This window comes from Narcine bancroftii, chromosome 1, assembly GCF_036971445.1.
Source record: "Narcine bancroftii isolate sNarBan1 chromosome 1, sNarBan1.hap1, whole genome shotgun sequence".
In the NCBI taxonomy this organism is placed as follows: Eukaryota; Metazoa; Chordata; class Chondrichthyes; order Torpediniformes; family Narcinidae; genus Narcine; species Narcine bancroftii.
In genome coordinates, this window is record NC_091469.1 from 375,200,779 (window position 1) to 375,222,645 (window position 21,867).

At 39.2% G+C, this 21,867-nt stretch overlaps 2 protein-coding genes across 13 annotated transcripts in view; one reads left to right on the top strand and one right to left on the bottom strand.

The window, feature by feature from the left end:
• tbc1d7 (TBC1 domain family, member 7) overlaps positions 1 to 8,831 on the top strand; it is a 42,941-nt gene extending 34,110 nt beyond the window's left edge. For 6 of the 7 annotated variants that reach the window (XM_069913376.1, XM_069913372.1, XM_069913373.1 and 3 more), the window contains one exon: positions 8,084 to 8,831. In XM_069913376.1, the coding sequence (XP_069769477.1) occupies positions 8,084 to 8,185 (102 nt within the window). In that variant the 3' untranslated portion in view covers positions 8,186 to 8,831. Of the gene's footprint in view, positions 1 to 12; positions 3,784 to 8,083 lie in introns of those variants that run through there. The other variant, XM_069913377.1, reaches the window with a different exon arrangement.
• A 1,192-nt stretch (positions 8,832 to 10,023) lies between these two features.
• Positions 10,024 to 21,867, bottom strand: part of phactr1 (phosphatase and actin regulator 1) — a 351,167-nt gene continuing 339,323 nt past the window's right edge. The window contains exons 13-17 of one of the 6 annotated variants that reach the window (XR_011349793.1): positions 15,551 to 15,627; positions 14,048 to 14,082; positions 11,370 to 11,532; positions 11,111 to 11,206; positions 10,028 to 10,829 (exon numbers count right to left, since the gene is read on the bottom strand). Coding sequence is in view for 3 of the 6 variants with exons in the window: in XM_069913379.1 (XP_069769480.1) it covers positions 14,067 to 14,082; positions 15,551 to 15,627 (93 nt within the window). In the remaining 3 variants the exon portion in view is untranslated. The other 5 variants (XR_011349792.1, XR_011349791.1, XM_069913379.1 and 2 more) reach the window with 5 other exon arrangements.

Consider the following 21,867-nt stretch of genomic DNA (forward strand, 5'->3'; position numbering starts at 1 on the left):
GTGTTCTTTCAGATTCCACAAGAGAATACAGATGCAATAATCAGCAAAGCCATTGATTTATGGCACAAATACATTGGGACCCCTGTGCACTCTGTGTAATCAAAACTTTGAATGAAAGAGATTGATTATTGTTTTGTATATAATAATTTATTAAAAATAACTGCAGAAAATTTGAAAATTAGATTTCTAAATAAACAAAACAGCACTGTATGATTTCACAAATCAGATGAGAAGATTATAGGATTGAGTTTCATCCTGGAGATGTGAACAAATAAGCCATTAGAAACAGAAGCAGAATTAGGCCATTCGACCAATCGAGTCTGTTCCACCATTTATGTCATGGCTGATGTCTTTTTCTTTTTAGCCCCATTCCTTATAATCTGTGACACTCTTATTAATCAACCTCTGCTTTAAATCTCCCCAGTGGTGGCCTCCACAGCTTCACCATTCTATGGGTGGAGAAAGATCTCATTTCTGCTCTAATGGATTTTCTTGTTTTTTAAGTTATGCCCTCTGGTTCAAGACTCTCCCACAGCTAGAAACATCTTCACATACACTCTATATAGTTTTTTAATTTTTTGGTAGGTTTCAACTGAGATCTCCCCCACCCCCTGAACCTAAACGCCAGTGAATATGAATATGTCCCAGAGCTGTCAAACATTCCTCATAAGTTAATCCTCTTATCCCTGGTATCATTCTCATAAATCCCTCGGGGGAGGGGGTGTAGCCAAGCTTTTAATTTTTTAGACATACAGTATGGTAATAGGGCATTTTGGCCCATGAGTCCATACCACCCAATTAACCAACACCCCCTGTACGTACTCATGGGCAAAAAAATGGCCTGAAACCATGCTGTATGTCTAAATTAAAAATTAAAAGGTTGGCCGCCAGCCCTGCATTGGAGTCTAGACCCTGTTTCACACCAGCATGTCCTTCCTTAGAATATGGAGCCCATTAACCCTTTACTTATTGAGAAAGATTTGCATTATCAATGGTGCATTTTCTTGGTGACTGAAAATGAATGCAGAGTGTCTTCTCCACCTCCCCTCATTATCCCAGGTAGGTGTCATATAAACTCAATGGCAATGTTTTAAGGAAGTACAAGATATTTCTTTCCAGAAATAACAACTTTCTGGCATTTATCTCTCAACTGATATTATTAACAATAGATTATTAAGAAATTGTTGGCACTATATTCAACTTACTGCATAGAAATAGTTAAAAACAATAGAGTAGGTTATCAGGCACAAGATGCATTGTTTGAAGATGCCAAGAATGGTGTGGGAAGGAAAGAAGTAATTGAGGTGTTAAGCATTTGGAATATGGAGTGGGGATTGGAAAACCTCCCTGGTTGCAAGGCTGTGAGACTGCGTAGCAGTTAGCGCAACACTGTTACAATGCCAGTAATTGGGACCGGAGTTCGAATTCCATGTTGCCTGGAAGGCAGGGGTGTCAAACTCAAATTCACAGAGGGCCAAAATTAAGAACTTGGACTAAGTCGTGGGCCAAACTAAATATTTATTGAAAATTTTCAACAACATCTGCATGTTTTCTCTTCTTTCAACATATGTAATGTTAAACTTTTTCTTATTAAAATAAATGTTTAATAATAGTTTTGGTTAAACTCTTTCCAGAAGAAGCATTAACAAATGAGAAATAAAATATTCAATAAATAATATTTCTCTATAGCCTTTAAGCTCCTTTTAAATGTTTTTTTTTCACAAGCCAACAAGTCAAAAAAATAACAACTTCTTCAATGAAAATCCAATCTTTCAACTATGAACAGTCCAAAGTGAACCAAAGAAAATATGAATCCAAGCTTAGCTTGCTACACTGTGATTTGCTCTGATGCACCTGGGTCTAAACCAGATACTTGGCATCTCTTCTTAGATGCAAGTTCATCAAACTCTGGGTCAGAGTTTGCCTCCCACCTGTCTTGAAAGGTCCTGTTTTCTGTCTTTCGTTTGGCCATTTTCCGTAAGGGGTTTATTACATGTGAGTTGGGCGACAGGTCGCAGATGCTAATGAAAGTAAAGAGAGGAGGTGGGGGCGATTAGCGGGCTGACGGGCCGGCGCCAACGCATTTGCAAAGCATTCTGGGATTTGTAGTATTATCTGTGCATGCTATACTGGCACGGCGGCCAGCGGGCCAGCTCTAATACATATTTGATATGATCTTCCGGGCCAAATATAATTATATCACGGGCCAAATTTGGCCCGCGAGCCTGAGTTTGGCGTGTGCTGTAAGGAGTTTGTACATCTCCCCATATCTGCATTGGTTTTCCCCAGGGGCTCTGATTTCCTCCCACCATTCAAAAATGTTCTGCAGATTGTAGGTCAATTCAGTATAATTTGGCAGTACAGGCTCATGGGCTAAAATGACCTGTTACTGTGCTGAATGTCTAAATTAAAACTACATTAAAAATTGGAAATTGAAGTGGAGATCACAACAACATGACATTTTGTTGGGCAATTCGATACAGGAAAAGAGGCTACAGCGATTGGAACAGACTGATGTTTGATCATTCGTTTCGTGGATGGTAAATGTGAATGTCAACAGGTCGGACACATGGCCTGTCTAAACTTCCAAGCAGTTTGCATAATGGAAGGCAGAACAGCTCTTAATGCTGTTAAAAGGGCATACTTACCTGAGATGCATCACAGAAGAGAGGCTCTGGCCTTATTTCAAAGCCAAAGAACTATCCAAATGTGACCAGAGATTTGAAGCCAATGTTTCGGCCAGTCAAGGTGACAAAGACTAGTTTTCTAGGTTCATCTGAAGTCTCTTTTGTGATGGTTTTTATAACAGCTTGTGGTATTAAATCATCCATTAGGTAATTCACAAAAGGTGTTGTAGCTGTTGGCACACTTGAAGACTTGACAGAAATTGCTGTGAAAGAAGTCATTTTAATTTAATTGCATTGATTATTTTGGTAATTAGTCAATAAAGTCAATTAATTATATATAATATAGTTGGGTATTTCATAAACGTGGCCTGCATAGGTATTGGAAAGGGTTAAACAACTGAAGGGGACAAGAAGTGAAGTGTGTGAAATGGTCAGACATTGAGAGAGAGAGAGAAAAAGAAACATAATTTGTCATCTCAGCAATCTATTTCAACCAGAGACAAAAAAAAGCAATGAGGACAAATGAAGATCATTGATATATTCTCAATGGGGCCCTAATGCCCCTCCCCCTGGGAGCCACTGAACATTTAAGTAAAAGCCTTGTTTTCACCTCACATAAACAAGTTTTTTAAATGTAATCAGTAAGAGATAAGAAACCAAAATGTGACTGCCTCACAGGGAAGAGGGCTCATAAACTTTGAGCAGAGTCTTGGGGCAGGCAGGCCATAGTCAAAAAAAGGTTCACCACTGAGGTATCTGACTCCTGGTTCATTTCCTAATACCACCTCAAGGATAGCCTTTCCTCTAGTTGGCCTATCTGTATATTGTGTCACAAAACCTTTCTGAACACAGTTAAGGCATTCCACTCTGTCTACACCCTTTGCTCAAAGATGGTTCCAATCAACATTAGGAAAGTTTTTTTTTAATTCACCCATCACTACAACCTTATAATGTTTGCATCTTTCTAGAATCTGCCTCCCTATTAAACAACTATCTGAGATGCTTCTATTTATTAATATTTTACTGTATGTGTTGTGTATATCTATCATTTGTATGTGTGCTATGATGTCTATATGAACATTTGCACTGTTTTGCACAGTGGACTTTCATTGGGTTGTACTGGTACAATTGGATGATAAATAAATTTGAACTTGCACCTCAATGTCTCTGTCACTATTTGGGGGTCTATAATATACACTCAGTAAGGTTATTGCCCCATTTTTGTTCCTGACTTCCACTTACACAGACTCTGTAGACAATCCCTCCATTACTTCTCCCTTTGCTACTGCTGTGATAGTATCTGACCAGCAATGCCACTCCCCCAATTCTCATCTCCCTCCCTGTCTTTTCGAAACCTGAAGGCCAGCATGTTGAGCAGCCATTCCTGTCCCCAAGCCAGCCAAGTTTGTGTAATGGCCACATCACTGTTCCGTGTATTGGCCCATGTTCTGAGTTAATCTGCTCTTATTCCTGATACTCCTTCATTAAACACATTTCAACCCATCTAACTCACTGCATTTATGTTTCATCCACTGCCTGCCCTTCCTCACAGTCTCACTACACACAGCATCTACCATTTCATTAAATGCTCCATCACCAGACCTAGCACTGGTTCTCAACTCTCTGCTGAGCTACTTTGAACTCCCTACCAGCTCCATCAAACCTTCCCTCAAGGATATATCCCTCTCCAGTTGCAACCCACTACGTTTTAGTACCAGTCATATCTTCCCCAGAGAAGATCCCAATGGTTCACAAACCTAAACCCCTGCCTGCAACATCATCTGCCACAACTTCCTCTTCTTGACCTGACTAGCACATGGCACAGGCAGAAATCCAGAGATTACCACCATTGAGGATCTGCTCTTCAGCTTCCTTCCTTGATGAAGGGCTCAAGCCCGAAATGCTAGTTTTGTAGCTTTATTTTTGATACATTAAATACACTGACCCACTGAGTTTTTCCAGTATTGTGCTTTTACTTCAGGATTTCATTACTTTTCAGATTCAGAATATATTTTCATGAACATTGTGAGTATTGCTATAAAATTACATTTAAAAATAAATAAATTAGTGCAAAAATAAGAGAAAGTGAGGTGGTGTATGTGGTTCATTATCCCTTCAGAAATCTGATGGCAGAGGGGAATGAATCTGTCATTGGTACCAATGAGTACCTTGACATCTGGCTGCTCACTGTGCCATTCAAGAATTCTATAGCCTATCAGAGACGTCTCTGACCATGGCTCCTGGGAGGCAACATAGCATCCGAGAGTCTCAGAATCTCATCTTTTCTCCTGACTAATGAATACCCTAACACTGTTGCTCTCTGTCTTTTGTCCCCCCTTTTGAGCAATGGAGGCAGACCCTTCTAGAAAACATTTGTATTATTCCATCAATGTTAAGACTTGTTGAAACAACTTGGACCTGCATCAATATTACGGCAACCATTACTGTTGCAACCATATTCGGTTTCACTAAGAGCTCACTTCCTATTTCATAAAGAATGGTGACAGTTATTAAACTAAGTGTAACTGATCGATGAAAGGTGAATTCTAAAATACAGTGCCATCTTTTTTTCCCTTTATTTGTCCCTGTGCTCCATGTTTTTAAATTTGTAATCAAATAATTCATGTGATTATAGTACACATTCCAGATTTTGAATTCAAGGTTATTTGTATACATTTTGGTTTGACCATGTAGAAATTACAGCACTTTTTACACATAGTCCCCCCATTTTAGAGCACCATAATGTTTGAGACATTTGGCCTCACTGGTGTTTGTGAATACTCAGCTATGTTTAATTGTTTCAATGGTGCAGGTATAAGAGAACTAGGCTTCCTTCTAAGCCTTTGATCACCTTTGGAGTCTGTAGTTGCCATTTTTCAACACGAAGACCAGAGTTATGCCAATTAAAGTCAAAGAAGCCAATGGTGAGTCAAAAAAAAAACAAGAATAAAACAGTAAGAGACATTACCCAAACCTTAGGATTTCCAAAAACAACTGTTTGGGACATTATTTAAGAAGAAAGAGCATACTGGTGAGCTCAGTAATCGCAAAGGGATTAGTAGACCAAGGAGAATTCTCAAAATGAAGAAAACTCTCAAACGCCTGTCCAACAGATCAGAAACTCTCTTCAGGGGGCAGATGTGGATATGTCAATGACTACTGTCCGCAGAAGACTTCATGAACAGAAATACATAAGCTACACTGCAATATGTAAACCATTACTTAGCCACAGAAACAGCCTGGCCAGATTACAATTTGCCAAGAAGTATTTAAAAGAACTTGCCGAATTCTGAAGAAAGGTCTTGTGGGAAGATGAGACCAAGATTAATCTTAATTAGAGCGATGGCAAGAGCAAAGTGTGGAGACTTAAAGGAACTGCCCAAGGTTCAGTTGTGAAATGTAGGGTGTTATGGCCTGCCACATATACTACCGCACTTATCTTCATTGATGATGAAAATGCTGATGGTAGTTTCAAAATGAATTCTGAGGTGTATAGAAATACCTGCTCAAATTCAAGCAAATACCTCCAAAATGGCACTTCATCCTATAGCAGACAATGATCCCAAACATACTAGTAAATTCTTGAATATTCAGTCAAATCCAGTTCAATCAACCAATCTAAATTCAATTGCGCACATCTTCCATATGCTGAAGAGAAAACTTTTAAGGGGCAAGCCCCGAAACAAGCAGGAGCTAAAGATAGCTGCAGTAGAGGCCTGGCAGATCATCACTAGGGAAGACACTTAGCACCTGGTGATGTGTATGAATCACAGACTTCAAGCAGTCATTGCAAGCAAGGGATAATCAGTGAAGTACTAAACATGACGACTTTAATATACATCCATTGCTATATCCCAAATATTATGATGCCTATGTATGGGGACTATGTATAAAAAGTTCTGCATGGTCAAACCAAAATGTTTCCAAATAACCTTGAATAAAATCTCACTTTAATTACACGTGAATTGTTTGATTACAAATTTAAAACTGTGGAGTACAGGGGTAAATAAAGGAAAAATGTGTCTTTGCCCCAAACATTATGGAGGCCACTGTAAAGAAGCAGGTGATACTGGGAATCACTGGTTTGGAGGTGACTTCTGCAATGACAGTAAGCAGAGTTGAATGGATAGAGCATGGATCTGACCTGAAATGTGTGTGCTGAAAGATGATTATATCATCACATGGCTTACCTGATGTTGGATAGCATCTGCTTGTGTTACAAGGAAAACTGAATTATGAGCTACCAGACAGCTTTCAGTATTTCCCTGAAGGATAGAGTAGACTCAAAGTTCTGAGCGGAGTCTGAATAGGGTTGTCACTGGATTCATTTGAGCTCTCTGAAACTGGATTCTCTGTGGGAGCAAATCTGATTATATGCAGTTGGTGACTGAATCAACCCAGCATTTTCTAGTTTTATTTTGGATTTCTAGCATTTTCAATTTCTTGATTTTGAATATGTACGAGTTACTTCACACCCAAATTGCCAACTACCAACTTAACCTTTGTCAACTATAATTACCACACAGTGAGCTAACTTGCTTTAACTAAACCACAAAATTAACTCCGTATAAACCCTCCATATGAACCATCTAAAGCTGTAAATATATTTCAGATTAAATTCTGAATGCAAACTAAATCTCAGAATGAGATTACTAGTTCTATATGGATCAAAGTGAGATAATACCATTAACAAATTTTGATATGAAAGATACTAAAAAGGAAATAAATTTAAATAGAAGACAGATGGAATAAAATATCTTGGAATAATTGACAATAACTTGCAAAATCTGTACAAATAATGTTCCTCCTCTTGGGAAGATAGAAGGAGACCGACAGAAATGGAGAGACTTACTTTGGTGGGAAGGGTAAACTACATCAAAATGAAAGTGATGCCAAAACTGCAATACCTTTTTCAATCGCTGCCTATTCGGTTACCTAAAAACTTTTTAAAGCAACTAAACAACCATATTAGACAGTTCATATGGAATAATAAGGTACCAAGAATTGCATTGGAAAAACAGGCTGGGAGGACTTAGACTACCAGATTTCAAAAATTACCTAGCTGCACAGGATCGATTTCTCACAGCCTTCTTCACTGAAGACAACCCCCTGACCCCGTCTTGGGTTCCAATGAGTATGTACTCAATGGAGGAGGGGGAAGCAAAGGACTTTATCTATAAATGGTGAGAGTGTCAAATCACTAAAGAAAATGACGGATAACCCCATTTTAATACATATGATTAGATTGTGGCAAGAAATTAATGAATGTAAAGGAAAAAAAGCAGGGATACATTGTGTAAAAATGTGTTGTTGGCTATGAACATAGGCAATAGAATATTAAATTCATGGTATGACAAAGGTATAAGATATATTAAGGACTGTTTTGCATGGAAGGGACTCTTATGTCCTTTAAACAAAACACAAATACCAATGTGTCCACCTTCTGTTTTCTCCAGCTTAGATCCTTCTTAAGAGAAAGATGGGGACCAACGTTGACCTCACCTGAAATTAGTGAAATTGAACAATGGTCTGGAAGAGGAATACACCCAGGTTTATAACAAAAATGTACTATGCTCTCCAGAGTGAAAGTGCAAAACTAGGGTTACAGAGGTCAAGGGAAAGATGGGAGTTGGTCTGGGTGTGGTTATTTCAGAAAGAAGCTGGTTAATTGGTGTAAGGACTGGTTCAGTATTTTTTTTACACCAATTATATCTTATCCCACAAAAGTTACACAGGTCAAAAGCTGAAATTTCAGAGATGTGTTTCAGATGTGGGACTGAGATGAGAACTTTTCTACATTCCACTTGGTCATGCATGAAGGTTAGGCCATTTTGGCAAGAAATCTCAGAAAAATTAACCAGGATAACAGGAGTGGCCTTCACTGATGACCCGGAGCTATATCTATTAGATAATTTCATGAAAATAAGAACAAACTGAATAAATATCAAATCTCATTTCTAAAAATAGCACTGTCTGTAGTGAAAAACTGTATCGCAATCACTTGGAAGTCCGACTCCCCTCTACTTATAGCACAATGCACACTGCGGAAATGAATAGCTGTATACCTCTGGAAAACAAAAATACATAACTTAAGGAATAAATATGATACTTTTGTAAAGGTCTGGCAGCCACACATAGGGGCCCCAGATGCAGTAATAAAAAGAAAAAAAGTTACAAAAATAACTTTTACCTAAAAAAAACATGTACTCCATATACTTAAAATATATGTAAGCTCTGACTGTGAACAGATCTGTATGTATAGAAGGGAGGGAGGGAGGGACTGTTTTATTTTTGTTTTTGCTTGTTATGTTTATGAGAAAAAGTTTAATATATTGTATATTTAAAATGTTACTACGTACATTTTTTGAAAAAAAAATAATTAAAAAGAGCTTACTGGTTCTAATGCTCACCAGATTCCTGACTATTTTGGCACCCGGTTCAAGCTGAACCATTCCTTAATTATGTGTTTTCACAATTTCTTGATAATTATGTTAGACAAACTGGTTTAGTCTCCTCATTTCTCCCTTCCTCTTTTCCTGAACAATCTTGTTACATTGTGAGTTTTCAATCTGTCAAACTGTCCCAGAATTAAAGAAAACTTTGGAAGTTCATCATAGATGTATCAAATATGCAGGAATTTCTTTTATATTTCTATAACATGGGCTATCAGAATCAGATTTGTTAATTTCTGACCTCTGAAACAGAAGAGTTTTTTTTCTGTACTAGTTACTCTATACTTCAGTGTCTTGGCATGTTTATTAAACAAGTTAGACAAAAGTCTTTGACCTAAAACATTTCTCTCTCCATAACTGCTGCCTGATCTAACTGTCTTAACTGTTTCTTTATTTATTCATTGTAATTTCTTCATACCCATCCTTCTAAATCAGTGGTTCTCAATCTTTTTCTTTCCATTCACATACCACTTTAAGTTATCCCTATGCCATCAGTACTCTGGAATTAGTAAGGGATTGCTTAAGGTGGTTTGCAAGTTGGAAGGGAAGTTTGAGAATCAATGCTCTAGATCCAATTGTTACTGAAAATATTTTGCTTGAGAAAAATTGTCATTGCCTATTTCCTTTGGAGTTATGAAACCATGCACATAATGAGTCAATTAGGTACAATTAACAGTGGTTTTCAAATTTTTTCTTTCCACCCGCATACCACCTTAAGCAATCCCTTACTAATCACAGAGCACCTATGGTATAGGGATTACTTAAAGTGGTATGTGAGTGGAAAGAAAATGGTTGAGAACCACTGTTCTAAATGGTCCATTTAATTTTGCCTCTAAATAGTTTTTCATTTCATTATTTGAATTTGAAATTCTATAACTGAAATGCTAAATTTTAAGTTGCTGTAAAAAAAAAACTTCAACGTGGTCAACAGACCTGCTTTATTAATGAAGGCTTTGAGAGATTAGGTCAACAAGATACAATCTTTTAGTTTCAGACCAATCTTTGTCTTCTGTGATGAGCTGTGGTAAAATATACTGTCAAGATAATATTCACAAATCTTCACGCAGTGTGTGGTGGCAGAATGGAATGTTCTTCCGAATGAGATAGTTGCATCAGGGTCCCTTCTGTCATTTAAGAGAAGGTTGGATGTGTACATGGAGGTGAGGGGGTTGGAGGAATATTGGCAGAGTGGGAGGATCGAGCTAGTGGATTTGTTCTAGTGAACCGGTGCGGACTCGAAAGGCTGACATGGCCTGTTTCCGCTCTGTAAATGGTTATATAGTTAAATCTTTCTCAAAAGGTCCATCCTGTACTCATTTCTAGATTGCAGGAATTTATTTTACTCTTTCATTGCAAGAGGTTTTCTTCAAATAAACCCATTCAGCAAAGAGTTGGGGACAGTTGATCAATTGCCATCTTTCCTTGGATATTGATGTTTATTAAAGTAGTCTTCAAATCACTTGAGCTGATGTCATTATTATAATTAAATATTTCCAAGTGTAAATACCTAATTCAATAAGTGATCTTCTTTATGTTGGAAAGTTTATTCCTCAATTGTGTGAATTCATTTCCATTGTATGAAGAAACCTCATCACCACAAACAGCAAAATGTTGCTTGGAGCAAAGTGTTGCCATTCTGAATATTTTTTTCGGCTGTGACCTCCTCAGGACGTAGCTTATAGTTTATGGGCCCACTTCCCCATGAATCAGTCAACTTTAGTTGGTTTCTTCTGCAATTTTCTCCTACTGACTACAGAAAAAAAAACATATGATTTCAGTCCATGGCCCCCCCTTAAATGTACTGCCCTGGTTGAGAATGGCTGGTTTGGAGGAGCCATATGCATCAAGGTTCAGAGGTACAGTTACTTTGACAGCCATAAGCACTTTCCCTGCTTTGAGGCTAGAATTGGAGCTGGAGAAATCATCAACTTGTTTACATCTCATTAATGAAGCACAGGTGTGTGGAATCAGACACTGTAGCAAGACAATGTTCCCTGCAAACCCACTGCAGATAGGGCTTCTTTTCCTCACCTTTTTTGCTCTACTCTGTAGTCACTGCTCCTTCTCCTGTTGTTCAGTTCTGAGACAAAGCCACACTAGACTGTCCATGTCTGTAAGCATCTGGTTCTGGAACATAAGATCTGAAGCACAGTCAGCAAATTTGACCACTAATGCATTTTTAGCCATAAACGAAAACAAAGAACAATCCAGTACCTAATTGTTAATGAATATGCAAAAACAAGGTGGAGGGACTCCATGGATCAGGTTGGTAATTGAAATGTGAACTGACCATTTCTCTCCATGCCTGACCTTCTGAGTCCCTCCAGTTTCTCTTCTTCCACTTCAAGGCTCCAGCATCTGCAGCTTTTGTGTTTTCTTAACTATTAGTGGTTCATTATTCTTTTGAATAACATAATAAGTGAGGCCTTGCACTATTTATTGTCATGTTGGTGCTGTGTGAAATTAAGAGATAAAGTTGGGTCAATATGATGTTTGAAAATAGCAACACTAGCATTAGATTAACATTGTATACTGATTGACATCATTGCCTGGTTCTGTGTGGTTCTAATATTTACAAACCTCTTTGCATCTACTGTGTCCATCACATTTTTACATTGGATGTAATTTTCCATCTTTCTGAATGTCATGTGGAATATAACCTTATCTTTAATGAAGATAATGTACACATTCCAAACTTGAGTAAACTAGAGGAGTTTGCATCAAATGACTGTGAAAATGAAATGACACCAGTTTGCCTTTGTTTTAACTTTTAATGGGACCAGTTATTTAGTTATTTAGCAAAAATTAGAGTCAACCAGACTATTTTAAATTGAAGCCCCTTTTGTGTAAAAACAGTTGTTGAATGCCAACCACTAAAAAACGTTTTTTAAATAAAATTTAGTTTTAAGAAACTGTATACATCATTTGAAACAAACTTGTAGACAGTAATTTAAGTTATACAATAACATGCAAAATTCAGTATGTACAGATGGCAAAGCCTGGCGCAAACAATATTAGAGAGTCAGATGTTTTTATGGTTATTTACAGGTTTTCATACATCAATTTTGTTTTAATTGTACAGTACTGGAAGAGCACAGGGGAACAGTCACAACTTCCACTCCTTTACAAAGACAACTATGTACAGGTATTCAACATTCACATTAATTCACATGGTTTGTTCAGACCATTTGAAACATGGAGGAATTGGAGATTTAACTGGGCACCAAAGACTCTGAATAGTTTGTGATTTACACAAAAAAAAATGGTTAAAGCTCTTGTAGAACAACAACAATGCCCATCTGATTATTTTTCTTAGTACATCTGGCTAAAATGTTTGGAGAAAATAAAATAAAAATGTTAATGGACAACAATATTTTAGACACTCAAAGTTGATGGCAAGTTTTCATCCCTTGCAATTCCAAAGACCATTTCTAGAGATTATTTTTTGTATCAACAGAAATCATAGTAAAAATTAGAATAAAATCATTCAAGTCTGTCTAAATTTTCAAAGCCAAATCATGACTTTGTAGTAGAGTTAGGTGCAGTTCAAGAACCAAGGCCTCTAGTTGATGCAGCCACATTATCAAAAATCAAATACAGAATTGGCACATGAAGGATGCTGAACTTCAGAATATTGATCACATTAGAAAATCTCTCTCTCTTTCTCTCTCTCTCTCTCTCACACACACACACACACACACACACACACACACACACACACACACACACACACACACACACACACACACACACACACACACACACACACACCTGCTCCACAGTCACACTTCACTGTTAATAAGTGGATGGCTCATTTAGGTTTCACTGCCATTCACTTTTTCTTGCACAAAACAGTTCAATGTGACCAGAAAGGTTTCCTTTAAAAACACAGCCATATGTGTAATATACAGTACACATTGACATCATCAAGTTAGAGGCCTTTTTTTAAAATATCTTACATTATGTACTTTCTCAAACTAAAGAGATGCTGTTTAACCTTTCCATATCCCAAATAACGTGCAGCACAATGCTCAAATGACAGAAAATAAAAATCACTGTTGCATTGCTAAAATAGGCTTTGATTGAATATTAAACTTACTTTGTTAAAGCAGTTTTAGCATTTTTCTTCCCTAAATTCTGAAAGTATCTAATATATTTATTCTGCTAATCCAGCAAACTAGATGTTCATTAGTTTCTTGTATACACAAAACTCAAAATATACAATCTGTGCAACAAAGAAACATTTCATTCATCATTGCAGGAACATCCTTAAACTACAGAGGTCTGTTACATGTGCTTTGTCCAATCAGATCTTTGTTAACTGGATCTCTGCTTGTTACTGATATATTTTTGACATTGCTGCTTATTGTTAGTATTACATGTCACTTTATTTATTGTATATTTTATCATAAATATATCTGCTACATATAGTGCAGGGTTAACCCTTTCCCAAAGACCAGCTGAATGAAGAATGTTAATCAAAGATACCTTCTCCTTCCAGATACAGCCAGTGCCTGCTAAAGTGGATGCTATTGCCTCATTTAAGGTCACAAAGCAATAGTGTGGTATGAATTCAGTAATATTAACTGAAGAGGACTTTGTAGAGCTCCTTTGGAGAAATTACTGCAGTGTGCTGCCTCACCTCCATCACGCACATAATGACACAAAGCGTGCTAGAGATTGGGATTTCATCCTTATGCACCACCTAGTGCAATATATTAACAAGAGAGAACAAGACAATAGTGAACGATGGTACTGAATGTCTAAATACAGCATCAGCTCATGGATGTGGCACATCCCTGGAAGGAACATGACAATTCTTGAGGGTGAGCAGATTGGCAGACAATTGGAAAGTACCCATTACAGGACATATCCAACACACAAAAGGCAATTAAGAAGAGTTATTTCCCAGTTGGGACGAAAGGGCACCTGTACAGTCCTAGCACTTCAGGTTTTTGTAAGACTCACTGTGGTCGTGCACTTTCAGCTAGGGCCTGTGAAACCTGCAAAGAATATAATAAACAATTTATTATGGCATGTATCTCAAATGTGAAAATATTCCATTCAATATGATGGAAAAAGACCCACAGAGGATGCAGGCTGTTGGCGACTTGCGGTCGAAGAACACACACCAAGGTGCAGGATGCTGGACTGGCTCAAGGGGACCAGATTTGAGAGGGTTCAAAGGGCAGGAAGGGCTCCCAAAGAGCCTCGGCTGCTTGATAGTATCGGAGGTTTAGATCTGGAGCTCAGGTTGCCAATATATTGAACAGAGACTGTGCAGCTACAGAGGCTGGAGGTGAATTGACAAACACTCAGTGTCTCTGAAGGGACTCTTGTTTGCTTTTCTTTCTCTTATTGTTAGGGGCACCGGTAATGCTCATGGCAACTCTTGTGTTTGCAGCAGATGCTTGTTTAACTTTCCATATCCCAACTAACGTACAACACAATGCTCAAATGAATTTTTTATTATTATGGCAGGTAAAAGTTGTAGAACAGAAAAATCACCATTAACTGGAATTCAAGCAACGGGAGAAAAAAAATCTATGAAATAAATACATAGGAATAAAATTTTAAATGAAAGTTTATAAACGTAAAAGTAAATGTTTTTAAATTTAAAAAAAAATTTAGACGTGCAGCATACAACAGGTCATTTCGGCCCTCGAGTCCATGCCACCCAATTTACAACCCATTAACCTACACCCCTGGTACATTTTTGAAAGGTGGGAAGAAACCGGGGCCATTGGAGAAATGCCACGCAGATATGGGGAGAACGCATAAATTCCTTACAAGCAGTGCAGGACTCGAACACTGATCCAGTCCCAATCGCTGGTGCTGTAAAAGGCGTTGCACTAACATTTACGCTAACTGTGCCACCCTCTGAACTAACACATAAGCCTCTGGTGAAGATGGGAGCAAATATTTAGCCAGAGGAGTGCCTTAGTCATACTTGTAGCAACTGTTTGAATCAAGTTGTGTTTGAAAAGAACTGGTGTCGCCCAAGGTGAAGACCTGATTGATGCCACTCACTGTTGGCTGCCTGCTTATTAAGAGTCTCAATAAGAGGCTCGCTCCCTGCTTAGTAAGAGTTTTTATCTATATTAGTATATTATTATGTATATTAGTAAGGCTTTATCTGCAAACGTAGGGGAAGGAACTTATGATGGCGGTATGTTAGCATAGTGGTTAGTGCAACCAGGATTTGAATTTAAATTTAAAAGTTTCAAGAATTATCTGATTAAAATTAACTTTAAATGATTAAGGACCACAACACTGCTTTTTTTTCCAAGTTTCTTTACATTTTGCACTGTTGTCTTTTAAACTGTTTATTCTTAATGCTGATGTATTAGTTTGGCCTTGTAAGATTATGTCTCAAGCATCATTTGCTGTGTATCATTAATATTTTTATGTATTATTATGTGACAATAAAATGAACCTTGAACCTTTACCTTGTAATATTGACTCACTAACCTCGTTAGATGCCTGCTTAATTCATGCACTTCCATTTCAGTACTTTTGAATTCATTCAGTTCCTTACGAATAGCAGCCTGCAATTGAAAAACACATACATATTTAAAAGAGTTTAAGTTCAATTATTCCAATCAATTCCTGTTGATTTCTTCAAGGACATCATGAAACAATTAGTTCATATAAAGAGTGTTGGAAATCTGTAACTCTTCCCCATAAACGTGGCAGCCAAGTCCATTAAAAATTCCAACACAAAGATTGGAGTCTTTTGTGAAGAAAAGAAATTCAGGAATCTAGAACAAACTGGAGTTCAAGTTAGCTTTAAATGCTGGGACAGGCACTGGGGTTTCATAGATCCATGTTCTGACTCATTTTAAGTAAATTAAGTGTCAAAAATAATGTCTTCATGATATTTAGTGTTTACTTCAAAGGAGCCCATTCAGAATATCCCAGTTTGTAAATGACATTTTCCTCTTGTGTTGCCAATCGCTCCACCATCTTCTCATACTTCTGTAATCCATTTCACTTTGCTTTGATGGAATATAAAACCTTAGTTAGACCCCTCTTGGAATACTGTTTAGTTCTGATCACCTCAATGCAGGAAGGATGTGGGTGCTATAAAGAGTACAGAGGAGATTTACAAAGGTGTTGCTTGGATTGGAAAGCAGGAATATGTGGATAGGTTGAGTGAACTTGGTCTTTTCTCCTTAGAGTGATGGTGGATGAGGGGTGACCTGACAGAACTGTACAAGATGATGAGGCATTGATCATATGGATGGCCAGAGGCGTTTTCCCCACAGCTGAAATGGCTAACGTGAGGAGTTATAAATTTAAGGTGCTTGGGAGTAAATACAGGGGACATGAAAGAAAAGTTTTTCCACACAGAGGGAGTGGTGGATACATAGAATGTGCTGCTGGCACCAGTAGTGGAGGCAGGTACAATAGTTAATGGAACTGAGAAAAATTAAGCATTATACAGTCAGCAAATTCTAGGCAGTTGTTAGAGTGGATTATAAGGTCGGCACAACACTGTACTGTAAATTTCTATGTTTTATGTTGAATTGGTCACTCATCAGGGATTCTAAAGGTGCAAACAAAATGCTGGAAACACAGCAGCTCCAAAGACACAAATAGAGTGAAAATTACAGGTCTAGAAACTGTTCTCAGAATAGGTGTCTTTCCCTTCCTACCGGAGCTGCCTGACCTGCTGAGTATTTCCAGCATTTTATGTTTTTTACTTCCGATTTAAAACATAGTGACTCTTAGGCAGGATCAAATAGAAGGCTAGGGATTCACTTGCGTCCTGCTTCTCCATTCAGGATGGTCGTGGGTGAGCTGATTGTTTGCTTCAACTCTACTTCCATCTCCGGTCCTCATTACCCCAATTCCCTTGTAGTCGTCACATCGATTCCAGTCTTGAATACATATGTTCGTTCGTAAGTATTTACAGTTCTCCAAAGCAGTTTAAATAGTCTAAGTAGTGCATCAAAAGTACTATCAACTGCTGTTGATATCAATATTGTCATCCAAATTCTCAACGTATTACATATATTTTTCAGGTAGTTTTATATCACCCGATTAGTTACAAGCCATAGGTTTGAGTCTCAAATCAGGGTCCTGAGCTAAAACATTGATAGCGTTTTTTCTGCAGAAGCTGCATTACCCACTGAGTCCCTCCAGCTTCTTGTTTGCTCAGGGATTCAGCATCTGCAGTTCTTGAAAGTTAATGCGCTCATTGGCTTCTTTTCCTTGTCTGGTTTCTCCAAGATCCCACTGTGGTTGGTTCAATTCCCCAATGAAACACGGACGTGAAATTCAAACTAGAATCACGAGGAGCTCAAATCCTGGGATTCAATCTTTGGTTTGGCTTTCCCAAATAAAAATTCAAATTAGAGCTACCAATCCAAAACTATAATTTCCCTTTGAAACCGATATTTCTGGGGCATCGACCCAGAAAACGTACAGGAGGGAAATGCTTTTTTTTAAAACTAAATTATTCCAAACTATTTTAATTTGAACAAAGATTCTTTCTTTGGTAATTACTCCATATTCTTTATACTAATTTTCATTACAATGTTCAACAATATATATTTGCAATAATAACGCAATATACATTTTAAGCACCTTTCAGGGACCCTTAAGTACATCTACGTTAAGTTCTCTTTGAAGCAGTGTTGTGGTGGGAAAGAATTTCTCTTTACATTCTGATACACCCTATTTTCCTAATTTACTCATTGATGGGTTGCCATTATGGTAGCTGCATCACAAGGACGATCATGTGCGTGAGGGAGGAAAATATGAGTTACTGCAGAAGGGTAGGTTTTGCTGTGACTTTAGAATAAAGGACAAGCGTTTACTGGATCTAACTTGCCATCAGTGAATCAGAATTTATTGTTATGAGCATGTCATGAAATTCATTGCTTTGTGGCAGCATCACAGCACAAAAGGTTCTATAAACCACATTTCAAAATAAATAAAAATAATGCAAGATAAAGAAAAAGACAAAGTGAGGTAGTATCTATGGTTTATTCTTCATTCAAAAATCTGACAGCAGATAGGAAGAAGCAGTCTTGTGCCACTGTGTGGTCGTCCTCAGGCTTTTTTCCTGATGGCAGCAGAGTGAAGAGTGCATGGCCACTGTAGTGGGGTCCTTGAAGATAAAGGGCGCTTTCTTAAAACACCACCTTTTGTAGGAGTCCTCGATGGAGTGAAAACTGGTTTCCGTGATGTTGCAAGTCAAGTTAACAACCTTCTGGAGTTTTTTCCTGTCCTGAGGGTTGGCACCTCCATACCAGACAAAATGCTCTCCACTCAGCTCTGGATCTGAGTCTTTACCAAATCTCCTCAAACTTATCACAAAGTATAGCCGCTGGCGAGCCTTCTTTGTGATTGCATCAACGTGGAGGCTCCAGGACAGATCCTCAAAGATGTTGACACCCAGGAATTTGTAGTTCTTGACCCTCTCCATTACTGACCTCTTGATAAGGACTGGTTCATGTTCTCCTGATTCCTCCTGAATTCCACAATCATCTCCTTGATTTTGCTAACGTTGAGTGCAGGGTTGTTATGACAATATTAGCTGATCTATTTCCCTCCTGTACGTTTTCTCATTGCCGTCTGTGATTTTGCCAACAACCGTTGTGTCATCAGCAAATTTGCAGCTAGTATTTGAATTGTAAAAACACTCCAAAAATGCTAGAGGAACTCAGCCAGTCTTGCAGTGACCATAGAAGGTAAAGATATATTGCTGACATTTCAGGCCTGAGCCCTTCTTCAAGGAATAAGGAAAGAATAAGCAAAAAACAGGAAATCTCAGAATTGAGACATTGGTGACTGGGGATGGAGTCCAGACCAACAACAGGTGTCAATTGGAAATGATAAGGGGAGAGGTGAATATTGATTTTCTCTGTGTGAAAGGAGAAAGGGAAAAGGGAGAGAGAAAGAGTTGTGGGAATGTAATGGGGGAAGAAGTGAGGTGGGGAGGAGGGGGTAGTTTAACAAAAGCCAGAGAAGGCGATATCAATACCATCCATTTGGAGAGTGCCCAATCGGAAGATGAGGTGTTGTTTCTCCAATTTGCCAGTGGCCTCAGTCTGGCAGTGCATGAGTCTATGGACAGACATGTCAGCAAGGGAATGGGATGGAGAATTGGAAAGGGTGGCCACTGGGAGATCCATGCAATTGCGGTGGACAGAGCTGAGGTGCTCAACAAAGTGATCTCACAGTCTGCATTTAGCCCTCCAATGTAGAGGAGACCACAACAGGAGCACCAGATACAGTAGGTGACTCCTGCAGATTCACAAATAAAATGTTGCTTTGAGGCCCTGAAAAGTGGTGAGGGAGGAGGAGTAAGCGCAAGTGGAGCATCTCCCGCAGTCACGGGTGTAGGTTCCAAGGGGATGATTAATGGGGAGGGATGAGTGGACAAGGGAGACTAGGAGAGAGTAGTCTCTGCAGAACATGGAGAGAGGAGAAGAGGGGAATGTGTCTAGCAGTGGGATCATGTAGTAGGTGGCGGAAATGGCAGATGCAGAGGTTTGAGAGGACAAAATGAATCCTGTCTATGTTGCGCATGGGGGAGAAGGGGGTCAGGGCAAATGTGTGGGTAATGGAGGACATGTGGGTGAGCACTGAGTTAATGATAGAAGAGGGAAAGCCACGTTGTTTGAAGAAGGAGAACATCTCTGATGACCTGACATGAAGTTCATCCTGGGTACAGATGCGATGGAGATGGTGGAATTGAGAGAAGGGAATGGAATCCTTACTGGGGACAGGGTATGAGAGGTGTAGTCGAGGTCGCTGTGGGAGTTGAAGGGTGTGCAGACGATATCTGTCAAGAGCTTGTCTCCTGAGATGGAGACAGAGAGGGATCGAGGAAAGGGAGAGTTGCTAGAGATGGATCAAGTCAATTTGAGGTTGGGGTGGAAATTGGGGCAAGAAAGTGGATGAAGTCAATGAGGTCATCTTCTGACTGGGTACCTTCCAATGGGATGGCATTAATATAAACTTCTCTGGCTTTCGCTACCATACCCCACCCCCCACTTCTTCCCCCATTGCCTTCCCCAGCTCTGTCTCTCTGTCTTCCCTGTCTCCTTTCACAGAGACAAAATCCATTCTCACCTCTCCCCTTATAATATCCAAATAACATTTTTTTGTTGGTCTGGAATCCTCCCCCAGCCAGCACTCTCTCTATTCTGAGATATCTTGTTTTTGCTTATTCTTTGCTTATTTCAGCTCAGGCCCGAAACATCAGCAATATATCTTTATCTTGTGTGGACACTGCAAGACTAGCTGAGTTCCTCCAGGAATTCTGCATGTTTTTACTACAATCACAGCATCTGTAAACATTTGCGTTTCACTCACCATTTGAATTGTGCCAAGCCACATAGTCATCGGTGTAGAATGAGTAGAGCAGTGGGATAAACATGCCCCGAGAAGCGCCTCAGTGAGGAGGTGACATTTTTCCAATTTGTGCTGACTGTGGTTGTCTGATAAGCAAGTCAAGGATCTAGTTGAAGAGTGGGATGCAAAAGCCTAGGTTCTGGAGTTGGTTGACCAGCACTGAAGGAAAAACAATGTTGAAGGCTGAGCTGTAGTCGATGAAGTGTAGCCAGATGAATGAGTTTCTGTTGTCTAGGTGATCCAGAGCTGAGTGGAGAGCAAATGCTATGGCATCTGCTGCGGAGCAATTGTCCTGATAGGTGAATTGCAGTAGGTACAGACCTTAACTTACCGTGTTAATTCTGGCCATGGCCAACCTCTCAAAGCATTTAATCACAGAATATGTTAGTGGTACTGGGCAATATTCATTGAGGCAGCTCATTCAGCTCTTATTGGGCACTGTAAGTGGATGGAGACTGAGGAACAACTGAGGTCTTCTGCCAGAGGGAACAAAGGACTCATATGATGATCCAAAGTGGAACAGGTTTGATGGATAGCTTAAGAATGGGGTAAAAACATAATGCTGAAGAAACTCAGCCGATCAAACAGTGCACCCAATGTGATACTTATCCTGATAACCACCATCTTGTGTGGCAGTATAAGAATTTGTTTGCAACCAAAGTACGAGGACCCCAAATGCCACTTGTGCTGACCTTCGACCTCAGTTCCCAAGTGCTGCAAAGGATGGGCTTGGCCCCCCATGCCATGCAATGTTCAATCAGTCATTTGCCACAGGAAAACATCTTCCATGAAAATGCCTTGACCACATGTCCATCAGATAGTGGTTAATTAGCACAGAACAGCCTGAAGACACTGAGAATCGAAGACTCAATGAAAACTGTGGGATGGTTCCCTGAGCAGACTGTCCAGATCATCTGGCAAAATGCCTCATTGTCAGTGCTCATTAACAGGCACCAGGAATTGGCCTGGCTGGCAGTGAGATGGTTAGATCTTTCCTGTACAACAGAAAATTGTCCCACAGTGTATGTTGTCCCCAAGATGACTGCAGTGGATTGGAAATAGTCACCTATATCTTTGCAGAATACTAATACACCAGGAGTGTGTGGAGAAGGATACAAGGGTCCTTGACATGGGTTCACACCTAGCAGCAGCATGAGAGAGGGCTCTCTGAATTTCAAGCTATTCCCAGGGATGCACTCAGAGACAGACATCCAGAGCTGCTGGAAGACCATGAACTCAGTGAAAAATGCCCTTTGGTCTGCCAGAAACTTGTTTGTCTTTCAGCACAGTGATACATCAGTGAACGAATGATGCTGATTGCAGGAGTCCCTTCTGAAGAACACGCTGAGGTTTGGCACAGCCAATGCAAGGATGCTGTGGGGAAAGACCACATTCCAAAGTCCTTCTGTTCCTGGACA